The 15743-nt window shown below is 40.1% G+C and overlaps 1 protein-coding gene across 3 annotated transcripts in view; it reads right to left on the reverse strand.

Annotated features, from left to right (window-relative positions):
- Window positions 1–15743, reverse strand: part of ankrd44 (ankyrin repeat domain 44) — a 43387-nt gene that overhangs the window by 20135 nt on the left and 7509 nt on the right. For all 3 annotated transcript variants that reach the window (XM_046053359.1, XM_046053357.1, XM_046053358.1), the window contains exons 2-11: window positions 12850–12933; window positions 10218–10296; window positions 8990–9060; window positions 7565–7765; window positions 6556–6643; window positions 5372–5514; window positions 4779–4991; window positions 4116–4194; window positions 3917–4031; window positions 3747–3829 (exon numbers count right to left, since the gene is read on the reverse strand). In XM_046053359.1, coding sequence (XP_045909315.1) covers window positions 3747–3829; window positions 3917–4031; window positions 4116–4194; window positions 4779–4991; window positions 5372–5514; window positions 6556–6643; window positions 7565–7765; window positions 8990–9060; window positions 10218–10296; window positions 12850–12933 — 1156 coding nt within the window. The remainder of the gene's footprint in view (window positions 1–3746; window positions 3830–3916; window positions 4032–4115; window positions 4195–4778; window positions 4992–5371; window positions 5515–6555; window positions 6644–7564; window positions 7766–8989; window positions 9061–10217; window positions 10297–12849; window positions 12934–15743) is intronic.

Here is a 15743-nt window from a genome sequence, read left to right on the forward strand (position 1 = left end):
CACAATCCTCTCCAGGGTGCGGTTATCCCTATTGCTTGTACACTTTTTTCTACCACATCTTTTCCTTCCCTTCGCCTCTCTATTAATGTGCTTGGACACAGAGCTCTGTGAACAGCCAGCCTCTTTAGCAATGACCTTTTGTGTCTTGCCCTCCTTGTGCAAGGTGTCAATGGTCGTCTTTTGGACAGCTGTCAAGTCAGCAGTCTTCCCCATGATTGTGTAGCCTACAGAACTAGACTGAGAGACCATTTAAAGGGCTTTGCAGGTGTTTTGAGTTAATTAGCTGATTAGAGTGTGGCACCAGGTGTCTTCAATATTGAACCTTTTCACAATATTCTAATTTTCTGAGATCCTGATTTTGGGGTTTTCATTAGTTGTCAGTTATAATCATCAAAATTAAAAGGAATGAACACTTGAAATATATCAGTCTGTGTTTAATGAATGAATATAATATCCAAGTTTCACTTTTTGAATGGAATTACTGAAATAAATCAACTTTTTGATGATATTCTAATTATATGACCAGCACCTGTAAAGCATGGTTCAAAGAGAAAGTAGCATTGCTGTCGGCTTCTCTGAGGAGGAAATCATTAAAAAAACAATAAAAAGGGGCAGTAGGTAGGTACAAACCCCTGCAAGTAACTCAGGCACAAGAATCTGCACACTTCTACTTCTAGGGGGCGCTATAAGCAAGGTCAAGGCATTTGGGCTTGGAACTCCCGCATACGAAGGCGGATATCAAAAACCTTATTTTCCCGCGTTCGGGGGTTCGAGCTGAATCTTATGGTATAGGCCACGCCCATTTCCGTCTATAATTTTTTCCCCGCAAAAATCGCGAAAACTGAAAAATCTATTTTAATTAACTCCTTCGAAACCGTAAGTCCAATCGACACCAAAATCGACACGGATAATCTCTGGACCAAGCTGATTCAAGCTTGTGCTCCCCCGATTGATATGCAAAAAAAAAAAATTCCAATTATACGCTAACAAATGTTTGCGCAAAACACTAAAAACAGCAAATCATGTCTTATCTTCGTTTTGGAATGGCCGATCAACACCAAACTTGGGGACAAATTTTATGTGGCATGCCATCCCAAGGGGCTGTGTGAAATTTGGTGTCAATCAGCCTCTAGGTGGCACTATTAATCACATATCAAATTACACTCCCATAGACATACATTCATTTTATATCTCTGTAACCATATGTCCCTTTCATTTCAAACTCTGGTCATTTATTCACCACGGGCCCCCGGAGGGTGAGGGGGGCGGCTGGCGCCACGGGGCTTGGTCCCCGCTTACAACTGCTTACAGTTCTAGTTTAATTCGATCCCAGTCCCAATCTTCAGGCTGGCTTGGAGTCAGTTTGCAGGCATTACTCTACTCTATTCTTCTTTACTCTACTCGTTGATAACATGTTTTTGACCTTGCACCTGCATGTGATGTACATATAAATTATGCTCCTTCTATCAGGTTTAAACAAACAAATGTAGTTTTTAATGTACAATTGTATTATTTCAAAGTGATGTCATCCAACTCTTGCAAAAACCTTTCAATGGCAAGATTTTGGTTTCAGTTTTGTTCCTGGACCAAAGGTTCCCGCCCAAACAAAACACTTCCTGCTCCGGAGGGAGGACTTTCTGACTGCCCAGGAACTAGTCGCATAGAGTCTGCTGTATTGATCACAACTAACGGGTCAAACACAAGCCTCAAGGCTTGCAAATAAGCAACTGGTGGTCACCAGAATTAGGACTAGAGATGGGAACCTGATTGGATGATGCAGCTGACCATAGAGAGACAGACAAAGCACCAACTTAATTTGCTATTTCTTTCGATGTGTTCATGTGCAGAATCTGTCAGCAGATCCTTCATACTGCCAGAATACAAAACATCCATTTAACTTTCAGACTACACCTTGACACCACATGCAATCTGATGATCTCTTTCAAATAAATTCTAAGCATTTCTAATGAAGCAGTGAACAAGCTGTAAAGTAGCTGTTTGGTGGGACAGATGCAAGTTTGGATTGCATCTACAGGAGGGTGAATGTGTTTTTTTAAGTCTCTTTGGATAAAAGTATCTACTAGTGAATGCGCTTTAACATCACAGTCGCACAAAAGTGAATTACAAAGAACAACAGGACGACTGTGTTATCGTGTTGTTCTTTGACAAATGTGTTGTCTTGCTGTGCCGTGGCTTTTTAATCCTTCATCATTCCAATTTGCCCAATCATCACGCCCCGTCAGATGCAGTCTAAAAGGGACACTTAGGTTTTGATTTAGTGCAACAAATACAAAAGCTCAGGCCACTACTGCTCACAACAGTCCCGACCAGACGCAACGCTGCAGCTGCACATGGCTCAAGCACATGTAAATGACTTCTTTGTGGGCCTTGTTAAATCATCAAAAGGGATCTGAAGCCAGAAAGGGTTGTTGTCTTTTCCCTACTCCCTACTCCACATTTATTTAATATACCAGTCTCTTCTGCATTGGAAAACCAGTCTCTCAGAAGTATATCGCATGATTGGAAAGACAAATAATTTCACTGCCAGAAGCAACAAGGAAACTTTTCAGATGCAAACAAGATATTAATGACCAATGTCGATGTTGTAGGAGGAGAATTCAACAGAATACACTCTTGTCCAGAGAGAGAGTCGTCCAATCAGCGAGTAATTAAGACTCAGTGAGGTTTTGTCTGTTTCTGGAACATTGTGACTTGAATTTGGCCAGAGCTGAATACATGTGATTGTGGAAGGATTCACCACTTGGAGCAAAACAAACAACCTCCCTGAAAATTACAATCGAAGATGATGTTAAGGCAAAACAGACTCTGAATCAGCTCATATGCGGGGCTGATATCGACATAGCACAAAGGATGATAGCTCCCAGAAATATCAGTCAAGTTTGAATTTTAAATTACAAAACCTAGCTAATTAAGCTAACATTACCAGCTCAGTGAGTAAAAACAATTGTTTCTAGCTGACCTTTTCTGTTTCCAGCATATTAAAACATTTAAATTAGAAAAATATACACATGAGGGCTACATACGTTATCTCATGCTAAAAGACTGAGGCTAATGGTGCACGTAGCCGGCAAAACATCGGCAGTTCATAAACCATGTAAAAGAAATGGAAATTAAGAAACAGCTTTGTTCCTGGATTGCAGTGTACAGCTAGTTATTCCTTAGTATAATGAGGAAAAATTAAAGATCAGACTGTTCAGGCTAACATAGCCTTGTTGGGCTTCTTAGCATACAGACTTGGTTGCATTTTCACACAGTATTTTCCACTATTAATGTTTAAAGAGAAAAGGTTTGTAGGATACAGGCTTAACCATCTGTTTATCAAATGTAACTCTACTGTGTAATGTTAGCTGGGGTTGCTTCCCCAAATCCAATAAAGAGCAGAACTAATGTTAGCCTAAACTCTAATAGACTCCAGGACCAGCCACCATAATGAGAAAATAATACACAGTGGACTTGCTAGTGTTTTTCACTGAACACCTGAAGACAGAATTTACAGCAGGGCTGTTGCAGTCTGCATTAGCTTAAGCTACAGTAGGTGTACCTAATAATATTTTGCAAAAACACATAAGAATTGTTCATCAATCAAAGGTAAGGCAGTAGAGGTCAGCACTCTTTTTTAATATGCAAATATAAAAGAAGAAGTTGAAGAACTCCTTAGTGACAGCAAACCTAATTAGGAAACCAAATCTACTCTCATTCAGTTCAGCGTTAAGTTTGTATGCTACCTGAGGAGAGGAGCTTCCGGCAGCAGTTAGAGTGAGCATTCAAGGCAGCCAGGTGGAGAGGGAACATGCCATGGACTCCTCGCCTTTGGAGAAAGATGCAGAAAGGAAACAATAGTCTCTTTTACTATAAGTTATTTAACACAAATTTCTCAACAGGTGAACAAACAAACCTTGTGCAGTCTGCTCCACTGGTGATGAGCGTGTTGATGAGGAGTTCATGACCGTAGCGGGCAGCAACGTGGAGAGGGGTGTTGCCGTCCTTGTCCACACTGTCAATCTCCCCGCCTGGAATAAAACGTTAATTTACAAGGAGAATATGCAACACTCGTAACTTTAAGAGACAAAAACAAGCATAAAAAGAGATCTCACCATTCTGGATGAGGGTCTGGGACCGGCTGAAACGACCGTGAACTGCCGTCATGTGAAGAGGACTCTTCCCGTCCCGACTCTGAAGAAGGTGGAGGAGAAATAAAAGAACAGATTTCATGTTTTATGAAAAACACAGCCTTTTTTTTTCGAAACACGAGCAATTGCAGTAACCCATGTTGAAGATAGAGGTTGTCAATTATCTCAATTATTTCTTTACATATTTCCTTCCACAATTCATTTGATTATGCCTATATTGTTACGGGACTGTATGTAGCTGTGCTAATCAGGCCCTGATGCTATAATGCTTTTAACACACCAGAAAACAAAACTGTTGGATGGATAAAGAACTGACACAACTGTAAAGTTTGATCCTAAGGTGGCCACAGAGTAAAGACCATTTATATTGTCTTGTTGAAATGCTTACCCTTCACTTGGTCACCCTTTGACAAGGTAACATCATATCAACAGTTTCATATTTACAAATCCAGCAGACACAAAGCAACATGAGCATTTATTTAAAGTCCAGCATTCACTCTCTTTTAGCTCTGTGTTTGGTCTTTACCAACTCCTGACCGAAGTATTTTATACTCTTATAGCTGCTAAATAATCCGGTGTGTTCACCAGTGTGTGGTCGTATGGGAGGCAGATGTTCAGCCGGCGTACCTGTACGTTCACATCAGCACCGTTGTTGACCAGGAACTCCAGACAGAGCGCTCCATGTGTGGAGGCGGCAGCAAAGTGCAGTGGGGTGAAGCCCTTGTTGTTGGGCTGGCTGACGTTGGCGCCGTGATCGATCAGCTCACTCACGACGGCGTCCTGACCGTTAAAACAGGCCAAGTGGAGGGCAGTGTTCCCAAACCCATTAGACTCATCTATCTGTTGTTAGATTAAAAATAAGACCTGTTAGTAAGGCGAAGGAATGGGTGCGTGTGTTGTTAGCAACACGATGAATAAATGTGTGCAAGTTCATGTGTGTGTTTCTGAATGAACACAAGTGCTTTTGTTTTAGTGAAAGAATGCGAAGTGTAGGAGTGTGTTTACACAGTCACATTGTGGGGACTCGCCTTTCTTTTAGGGACAAAACGCAAGTACCCATAATTTAACTATTTATATGTTATATAATATAACATTTTAGGGCGAAGATTTGGTTTAAGGTTAAGGTTAGGCAAGTAGTGGTTATGGTTAGGGTGACATTAAATCTGCAGGAATGAAGGAAAGTCAATGTAATGTCCTCTGAAGTGCGTGTGTGTCCTGACCTCCACAGCCAAGTTGAGCAGGTGTTTGACCACAGCGATCTGCCCACTGGAGGCCGCCGTGTGGAGGGGAGTGTATCCCCGTTTGTCCTTACAGCTGATCTCCGCCCCCTGACTCACCAGCAGACACACCACATCCAAATGCCCTGCAGGACGTGCACCAAAGCGCACAAACCACAAACAAAAAGGGAAGAATCCGCTGTTAGACGAAGTTGTTTGTGGACTAGAAGCAAAACTTAAGCAATAAATAATTTGCTCAGTCATCTGATTACAAACTGTGTTGGAGATTTTGAAAAGAAATTATGAACAGTACTAGTATAGTTGGGATGCAACGGTTATATTAATTTATTGTTCACACTAAATACAGTATATACACTATCTAAGGTGGAACATTCAAAACAATTATGATAAAATCTTTGTCAACAAAGTAAAATTAAGTAAAAGCTTTTTTCAGTCCTTTTTCCTCCACAAAATAAACATCTTAATAAAAAAAAACGTCCTAATTCCTTTAAGATTCAAGTGAATAAAATCAAACATTCATTGAATATTTATTGAACATTTGATATATTTCTATTGAAAAAAAATGATTGTGATAATTATTGTTATTGTTTTATTGTCCAGCCCTACAACAAATAATCAATAATCAAAAATATAGCGGATAAAATTTATGTCAATCAACTTATCCATTAAATGACTTATTGTTTCAGCTGTGGTTTATATTGTATGTTGGCACATGTTTTGTTTTTGCTGAATTTGTGTAATTACTTAAAGTTATTATTTCTAATCATTTAATTTTTCAGGGATGTCTTCAGGTCAAAATTTACTGTGATCCTTTTACAGTACAGTTTATTGCGCAACTGTAAAATATTCTGCCTCGGGAGATATTTTTATCACCATTCTTACATTACTCATTTAAGGAATCACTGTGAGAAATATAGTTTTTTAAAAGCTTGTATAAATACAAACACGTTTTGTTACGCAAGTTTAAAACTACAGTTTAACTAAGCGACCCAACTTTGTCTGCTGTACAGTTTGTCTGTACTTAATGCATGCTTCGTTCTGTCCTGTCTTGTTTCACCCTGCTCGAGCTCGAATGAATAGCCCCTCCGAATGATGATCTACGATCTACCTCCAGGAAATAAAGGCATCACGTGTGATCAGTAACAAACTCTGTCTTTGTCTCTTACCCATGAAAGCTGCCCAGTGCAGCGCCCGGCCATCCTTCTTATCGAAGGCGTTGATGTTGGCTCCTTTAGCGAGGAGGAGGTTTACCATCTGACGGAGAGAAAAACAGAGGGAGGGGGAAATTAGTGAGTGACGTAAGAGCTTTATATTTGTTTTTGTATGTTTGTGTCAGTTTGAGCGCGCGTGTGGGGGTGATGGTCTTTATATAACAGCATTGTAAATACATCTCATCACTTGGCTCGGTTGTTGCATAAACACTCTGGAGTTGGGTGGAAATAGAGAAGCCGTCCATTCAGCCTTGCTTCGGGAATCTGCCGCCCTCTCATTGTTAATTTTAAATTCAGCATATTTGTGAATGATTCCACCAAAGGCAAGAAGTGTTTCAAAATGCACAACCCACTTAATAACCCCCAAGATACAGCTGCACGCGCCCACCTGTTTCCTTTAACCAAGCTATTCCACAAAAATAGCACAAAGGACGGTTACATCACAGCCTGTTTATTGCTGAACTATACCAATATACTGCAGCAAGTAAAATTGTAAAGTAAAATTGAGTGTTTTATATCTTTAAAGGTTCAGTGTGTAATATTTAGGAGGATCTATTGACAGAAATGCAATATAATAACCACAACTATGTTTTCAGTGGTGTATAAAGACCTTACATAACAAACCTTCGTGTTTTATTACCTTTACTACCCATTTCTATCTACATACCTCCTCTTACATGGACGTCACCATGTTGCACCACCATGTTTCTACAGTAGCCTGAACGGACAATGCGCTCTATGCTGCGCTTTTCGTCACTACGTTCAATATGTACGGAGAAGAAGAAGAAGAACTGAAGATTGGACAAAGCTTCTCCGGCACGCTTGCAAAGGAAGAGGTGAGCGGTTGCAATTCACAACCCTCACCACTAGATGCCACTAAAACTTACATACTGAACCTTGATCTAATATATATTATACATTTAATAAACGTGTCTGATAGTAAGTCAGGTAGTCTCTGCTGTACCTCAGTGTGACCGTTGAGGGCAGCGTGATGCAGGGCGGTGCGTCCGCCGCGGTCCGACACATTGACGCTACTCAGCAGCGGGATGATGACCTCAGCGCATCGCAGCGCGTTATTGGCAGCAGCAACATGCAGCGGCGTCTGCCAGTTCTTGTCCCGTGCGTTCACGTCGGCCGAGTGGCGGATCAAAACTCGCACTGCCTCCTGAGAAAGACAGTCAAAGAGATTGTGTTTTTATAGACAAATAACTCATTTACGTACAACTTGTAGGAGCCATTTTCAGTTCTTTGTATTTTTATTTGTGTCATTTATGTTTATACCTCCGACCACCACCTTTGCACATGTACAGATATACACAAGGATAGCATATTATATTTCTACTAATGTGTATATTTTATAAATTTGATTCTGACTTTTGATTCTACTTTCATTTGCTCTACATTCCACTGTGCTGCAGAGCCAATTGGAATTTGCCCTACGGGGGGATCAAACTGATAACTGATGAAAGATGCAATTAATGTCACAGTAAAACGAAAGTTGGAGCTTAGCTTCTATAATGTGACATATTTCTGAGTGAAACCGAAAATGTGTCCTTTACATTGTATAACTTAAAAGTGGGTGTGGCTCAGTGAATACAGTGCAATATAGAGCTGCAGAGGACTGTTGGCCTCCATACACACACCTCCCCCAACAGTGTTGCTGGATCAGGAGAACAAAGACATATTCACTTTATTGTGGAAAAATAGTGCTATATTTTTGATGGCTGGGAATTCAAATTAATTTAGAAAGTAATGGGCTGTAAATTACTCCCTTTTAAGTTCTAATTCAAAGTGTAAAATGTACTGTAATGTGTTATTCCCCCCAAAGAAATATCCCACAATGGAATGAAGATTGTTATCAATCATGTACGTACACTGCTTTACTAAAAAAGATCCCACAGTGTGATACTTTGCCTTTGCTGAAACATGTAATTTACAGTTATGTGAATGAATGAATAAAGAAAGTAATGATTTCAGACACAGCTTTAGACTAGTCACAAATACACCCCTTGATATAATTCCTACAATGCAAAACACAATTGTAAATGTATGTAAAACCCCTGCCACACCACTACAAGTCACCCTCCAGCTATTCAAGCCTTGTGGAATTACCTGTTTCAGCACTGGGAGTGATGCAGCTGATTAATTGCTTTGTGCAGATTCACAAAGCTGTCAAAGGGTAAAAGTGTCCCATGTGCTCTGAGAATAGTATGTAAGAGTTCTGGTAGAGGCTAATAAATAATGAGTGTGTGTGTGTGTGTGTGTGTGTGTGCATGTCCGCAGTGCTGCTTAAAATTGTTGTTTTGGGAAGAAGAAAAGATTGGACATTTGGGGTGGGTGGGTGTGTGTGTGTGTGTGTGTGTGTGCACGTGTGCGTGCACGTGTTCACCTCGCTCCGAGATGCCACAGCGCGATGGAGAGGGGTAAGCCACATACTATCTTTGGCGTTGACCCGGGCCCCTGCAGAGAAAAAAAAAGGACAAGGGCAGAAAGCAGAGGGAGAAACATGACAATGGTGAGGTGTAACTTTTAAAGTTTACCAACCACAGTGGAAAGTTGTAGATACATGCATCAAAAAACAGTTGGTAAAATACACAAGCCTGCTGGTTTCACTGACTAATATTTAATACTTTGAAAAGGTTTTTAATGCAAAATACAGTGAATAAAATTGCCATTTCATTAAGTAGAAGTTCTGTATGGCTGCTTTAAAATGATCATATGAAGAACAGCGCTGCAGGGTTGAAAACACAAAATTTTAGATTTTAAGATTTATGACACTAAATTTAAGATGTTAATTCTATATTTAAAAGGATATGACTTGCTGTATTCCATGCTACAACAACCAAACCAACAACTGATCCTTCTGACAAGTATTGTCTGTGTATCAGAAGCATGATTGCATTCCTTTGTGCCATAGAGCTCCACTGTCCATCCAGAAAATATATGTTAATAAAATAAATATATTAACACATCAATGAGACACACCTTCTATTAATCTGCAGCTGACAATAATCCCCAAATGAACTATTTGTTCCTTCCACTGTAAGGAGCCAATGGCCTTGAGGTGCCACAGACAAGGTAGGGAAGTCAGAAAGTAATCCTTTCCGTCACTTCTACTTTCCCACGCTGTCAAACTCCCTTTCAAAAATGTATAAAATATTGTGCGATCCCCCCCCCATCACCACTATTACACCCACTGTGTCCGGGGAGATCCAACTGTTTGTGTCGAACAACCACCTGCTGGCTTTACTCCACCAGCACCAGCATTTAGACTCCAGAGGATCCTGTCCTTTCACCTGTACCATATCGGTCTACGCTTAATGAACCTTCTTCACACCAATGGAGTCTTTTTCTGTTGGTTTTTGGTATTGACGCGGAATATGTTGACGATCACAAAAATATACAGTAGAATAACTCCATATCATAAATATCATGAATTTAGGCAATTTAACATGAGACATGATGTCATTTTTTGATGATAAGATATGTTATCATTAAAAAATAGCACATTTGCAGGCATTTTTCAAAACAAAGTCTTTGGATGAAAGATGGAGGGAGAGGACAACTCAGAAACATGCAAAAGAGGTAGACGAGTGGAACAAGGGAATATATTTTACCAGAGAGGATGAGGAGCTCGGTGATCTCAGCATCGCCCAAGAAGGCCGCTGCATGCAGCGGGGTGCGCTTCTCTGCATCCTGAGGAGAGGAAGTCAGTCAGTTGGTACTTGCTTGTAAAATTGACATGGTACAGTAGGTTAAACAGAGGTTTAACAGTGGGGTGGTTTTGATTCTTATGCCAATGTGATATCGACACTAAAGCAACACTTTCAGTTTCTTTACTAAAAGAAGTTAATTTATCACGAGGGAAACTGTTGCAGTACAAAGTGTGCAAATATAAAGAGCGCAAGTATTAAAATATCAATAAACATATATTCAAAATCAAGTACTTTCTTTGCAGTAAAAGCCAACAATCAGGCAAAATACGACCACATAACTTAATAACAATAAAATCTGACTGAACATTCAGTGATTTACTGTTCTTTTGATATTTGGCACTTCAGTAACAACTCCTACAGCGCCCGTGTCAGCTAAATGTCTACAAAGCCCTTTCACATTCACCGCTGGCTGGAATGTTACATGTCAGTAATCCATGAGAACATGCTGAGACCGAACAGAGGAGGCTGTGATATCGGTTCACAGATGATGAGCTGAGGATCAGTGACAGGGCCATCAGTGTCAACACACCCATTGTTCATCTCAGTCAGCTCTCAAACACACACACACACACACACACACACACAGACACAGACACACACACACATCCCAGTGTCCACCCCACATGTCCGTGTGACTGGGCTGAGTGCATCCTCTCCAACAAAAACACATCCAAAGTGGACAATGACGGTGACGAGTCCTGTAACAGGCAGCCATCACCAGACTCAGGAGAATAAATACAGCAGAGAGAAGAGACCAGGGCTGCCCACATCCTCTTCTGCCCTTCTACAGACATTATGCATCTATACTATCCATATAATGTAAATAAACACACATTCTGAACTTTGGCTTTGCTGATTCTTGACCCTCCCGCACTTCCCCTTGGGTGCAGGCTACAACAGGAAGTGGGAGCTGAAGAGAAAGGAGGAGGAGGAGGAGCAGATGATTTCCACTGAGCCAGGTTTTTATTTTCCTAAAAGCTTATTTTGAGTAAAGGTGCAGAGGAAGACCAGTTTTTCATCGGCATGTAGATCTGGATTTGCGTAAAAATATTATTTTGAGTTTCAGAGAATACCTAAATCCTGTGTATAAATATATGCAGCTGTGGCACAAGCCGATTTCTCAGCGTTGATACCTTCACGTTTCATCTAAATTTGGTTGCACATCACCAAGACTTTAAGGTAACATATGACCTATCTACGGATGGCCATTGGATTCTCCAGACAAAACTAATTGAACACTTTATCTAATAAATATCTTTTTTTTTTTTTAATCTTGTAATTTTGACTTAGCATCCCATAATTACGAGAGATGGATCAGTTACATATGAGATTTTCCCCCCCCGTAGTTACAAATACTGAAATTATGAGATGTTAAATGAAAAATCACAAGGTTTTAAAGACTCCAAATCTTTTCATTTAGTTTGTATTGTCCAAGTGCAATAGTTTGTGTACAGCAAAGGCAGTGAAGAGGAAGACTATGAGCTGGTAAACATGGATGTAAACATGGGCTTTGCAAAGGAGAAGTTGAGATGGTTCGGGCATCTGGTAAGGATGCCCCTGGGCGCATTCCCTAGGGAGGTGTTCCAGGCACATCCAGCTAAAGGAAGAGGCCTCAGGGAAGACCAAGGACTAGGTGGAGAGATTATATTTCCACACTGGCCTGGGAACACCTCAGGATACCCCAGTCAGAGAGCTGGTTAATGTTGCTCAGGAAAGAGAGGTTTGGGGTCCCCTGCTGGAGCTGCTGCCCCATGCGACCCAACCCCAGATAAACCGTTGAAGATGGATAAATGGATCGGCTTTGCAAATGTTTCATGCGGAAGGATTTACACAAGGCGCTTTGATGGCAGAAATAGAACTTTTGCTGGCTTACAAGAAGGCTCCACAGGGCGTCTTTAAGTGAATGCAGTGCATATCCAAATATTTAAAACAAGAGATTAAGAACTTTTTTGGGGCTCATCTAAATTTAATTTTCACTATATAATAAAAAGTATAAATAAATATGCAAAACAAATTGTAATTGTTGATGTAAGAGTTTTTCAGGCCTGATGGATTTCTATTAAACTAAATAATCAAGGTAAGAGTTTTGCTTTTTCACAACTTTGTTCAGGAGTTATGAGAGCTGAACTGTATAGTGCTTCAAATCTAGTCACATGGTGGCAATATCCAGACTGGAATATAATCACGTTTTCCTTTCACTAAAATCTGTTCACGACATTTTGAAACACTATGCAAAAACTTGTGGATCTTGGATGATGCCCGTAACAAGTGAAGACAAATTTAACCCCTCTGTCTTGATGTAGACTGTGTATGTGGGTATTACTCATGTTGTGGGGACATGAATCGGTTTACACAGTCACATTATGAGGACTCGCCGTCCTTATGGGGACAAAATGCACATAAACCATTAAATTTTAAGGGTGAAGACTTGGTTTAAGGTGCAGGTAAGGGTTAGGTTTAAGTAAGCAGTGTTTAAGGTTAGGATAAGTCTCCAGGGAATGAATCTATGTCAATGCAATGTGTGTGTCCTCACCAGAGCATTGATGTCTTCAGACTTGTATATGAGCATGCGAATCTCTTCAGGGTCCCCGCTGAAGATCGCCTGGATGAGAGGAGGCTGGTGGAGAAGACAGAAGTGCGGTCAGAGTGGGAAGACATTCAACCAGTAAGACAATAACCAGAAGCAACGTGTAAGACATGCACGTGGTCGATTTTACAAAATGAGGCGTTGACGTGACAAAGCAACATGTTGGGGGGAATATTTCCTGGACATTACACAAGAGGAGACCAAGCATGATCCTTCCCACGGTATATGGCTGTGTGTGTGTGTGTGTGTGTGTCTGTGTGTGTGTGTGTCTGTGTGTGTGCGTGTGCGAGTGCGTGTGCGAGTGCGTGTGTGGAGGAGCAGCTGCTTGACTTTAAGCTGCTGTGTTTACAAAAGCTGAAGCCGAGACTGCTACTACGAGACTGCAGCTTACTGTACTACTGTATACAAAAATGTTCTTTATTACAAACTCTCACTTCTTCTGTGTGGACCAAAATATTTGCTGCCAGGCAGAGAACATGTTGTTGTAGAAGAATCTTTGTAGATAGAGATCATAGAAATGAAATGTCTTTGCAGAGAAAAAAAAGCTTTAATGGAGGGAAATGCACGGACGTAATTTCTCTGAAACCCTTATTTTCTTTCCTGGATCAGAGATATGAGGTAAAAAGAGGCCCTAGACACACACGCAGAGCAGCTTTCAGTGTCAGTCAACACTCCAGCGGTATGCTGTAAGTTTTAGAGGAACAGAAGCAGGTATGGGTAAAACAAAAATGCAAAGCAACTTCTGAAACATCCAAAATGTTTGAGAATGTTTAAAGTGGCTACAATCAAAAATGACAATGTGAAATGGTTTGCTTATAGTGAGGAACATAAAGAGAAATATCAGCCGAATCCGCAGCTCCCCCCTACTTTACAGAGCTTTATAGTGAGTTTCAGCTCATTGTTTAGCTGTTCAACCTGTGTCTATGAGTTGACAAACTGAAGACATGCGGTGAGCTAATCTCCCTCCAAATAAGACATGTTATCCATTATGATATTCATGCAAACTTAATGCAGGGATCTCTTTCATTTTCTATATTACAGCTCCATTACAAATTTCTCTTTTAATTATTTGATATGTGGGTTACTTCTATTACAGTAAGTCATATTGGTTAAATGCAAAGCGAGATTTTGTGGGTTGTCAGTGCTGGAGTTTTGAAAACGATACCAATACTACACTGAACATAATTATGAATGCAACACTTTTGTTTTTGCCTCCATTCCTCATGAGCTGAACTTAAAGATCTAACACTTGCTCTATGTACACAAAAGCCCTATTTCTCTCAAGTACGGGTCTGCTCAACACCACGGGTATTGCACAGGTGTGCCTTAAGCTGGCCACAATAAAAGCCCTAATGATTTTGATCAAAATATAGAAATCAAATGGCAACCGGAGAGTTAGTGCTGGGTGATACAACTGAAAAGATTGATCAAGATTTAAATAAAGATATTTTCTCATGTATCAATTTATATCACAATATGGAAAACATATGCAAAGTCATATAAAAACCAAAGTGATGTTAAAAACAACCAACTGTGTTCCACTGTTATTCATTATATGAGACTAAACTTTTCCTATCTGTAAAATAAAGCCTTCAATAACTAATTTTTGTTGCTGAATCATTTGATTTGGATCCTTAAAGTCTGCAGAAAGATAACATACAATACAACATACAATCATATCATCACAATATGATAATAATGATAAAAGATACAAAGTACACAAAAGTTGTAGTAAACAGTAGACAGCATGCAAAAATCACTGGTATAGTCCTTACACAAACTGAAAAGAGTCTCATCATTAATAATTAAAAACTCTAAAAGTGAATGCCAAAGCCTCTGCAGAGACAGAAATGTAGACTACAGGTTAGATATGTTACTGATGAATCCGATCTAACAGGGTTCACTCCACTTCCTGTGTGTTTCTGCCACCTCCTGCCTCACTTCCTGTTGCACAGTCTCTCCTTCTCTGAAACGAGAGAGAGAGGAACCGCAGAGGAGCGTTTCACTTCTGCTTTAAGAGCAGAGCACACATGTACGATATAACAGTATTAAAAAAAATGACAGTACTTCCTCGTCTGATTTTTTTCCCCTCTTGAGTTTGATTCTGGTGTAATGCCACATCATCATCATCTTACTCCAAAGCAACCAAGTGTTGACATTTTTAGACCTGGGTTCTGGTAGCGATATCAAATTATGGTTTATATTTAGAACTTCCTTGGCATAGTGTGAACCTGTGAGTTGAATTGTTGTTTAATGTTGAAGCTGAAGAAGAACTTTACTTTGAAGAAATATAATGATGAGCCTCTACACTGACACACAAAGTTATTGCTCCAGGCCAAGAAATAGTCTGACACATAACTCCCTATTAAAATGTCAAACTGCCCGAAATACAAAGTGTTAATTAATGAACTTTAGAGGTGCTGGTAGGCCGATTGTTTTAACCTTTGGACAGAGACAGGATAGCTGTTTCCCAATTTCAGTCTTTATGCTAAGCTAAACTATCCACTTGCTGGCTCCAGCTTAATATATACTGTACTAACATGAGGGTGGCATCGATCTTCTCATCTAACCCTCACCAAGAAACCAAGTAAGCATATTTCTAAAAATGTCAAACTATTCCTTCCACACAAAATATCTGTAGAACTACTTTAGGTAATGGAATATATTTCAGTAAATCCTCTTTATGGTTTCTTTCTGAGAGTTAGAGGAGAAGATTGAAACCACACTCTGTTTGCTAACTATGCAGCTTGGAGGTCCTTACTGTGCATTCATGTGGTGTTGGTATAATCGGGGAAATTATTTCCAGACTGGGAAAATTTACATGAACATTATTTATTAGC

The sequence above is a fragment of the Micropterus dolomieu genome, linkage group LG07, assembly GCF_021292245.1.
Source record: "Micropterus dolomieu isolate WLL.071019.BEF.003 ecotype Adirondacks linkage group LG07, ASM2129224v1, whole genome shotgun sequence".
Classification (NCBI taxonomy): Eukaryota; Metazoa; Chordata; class Actinopteri; order Centrarchiformes; family Centrarchidae; genus Micropterus; species Micropterus dolomieu.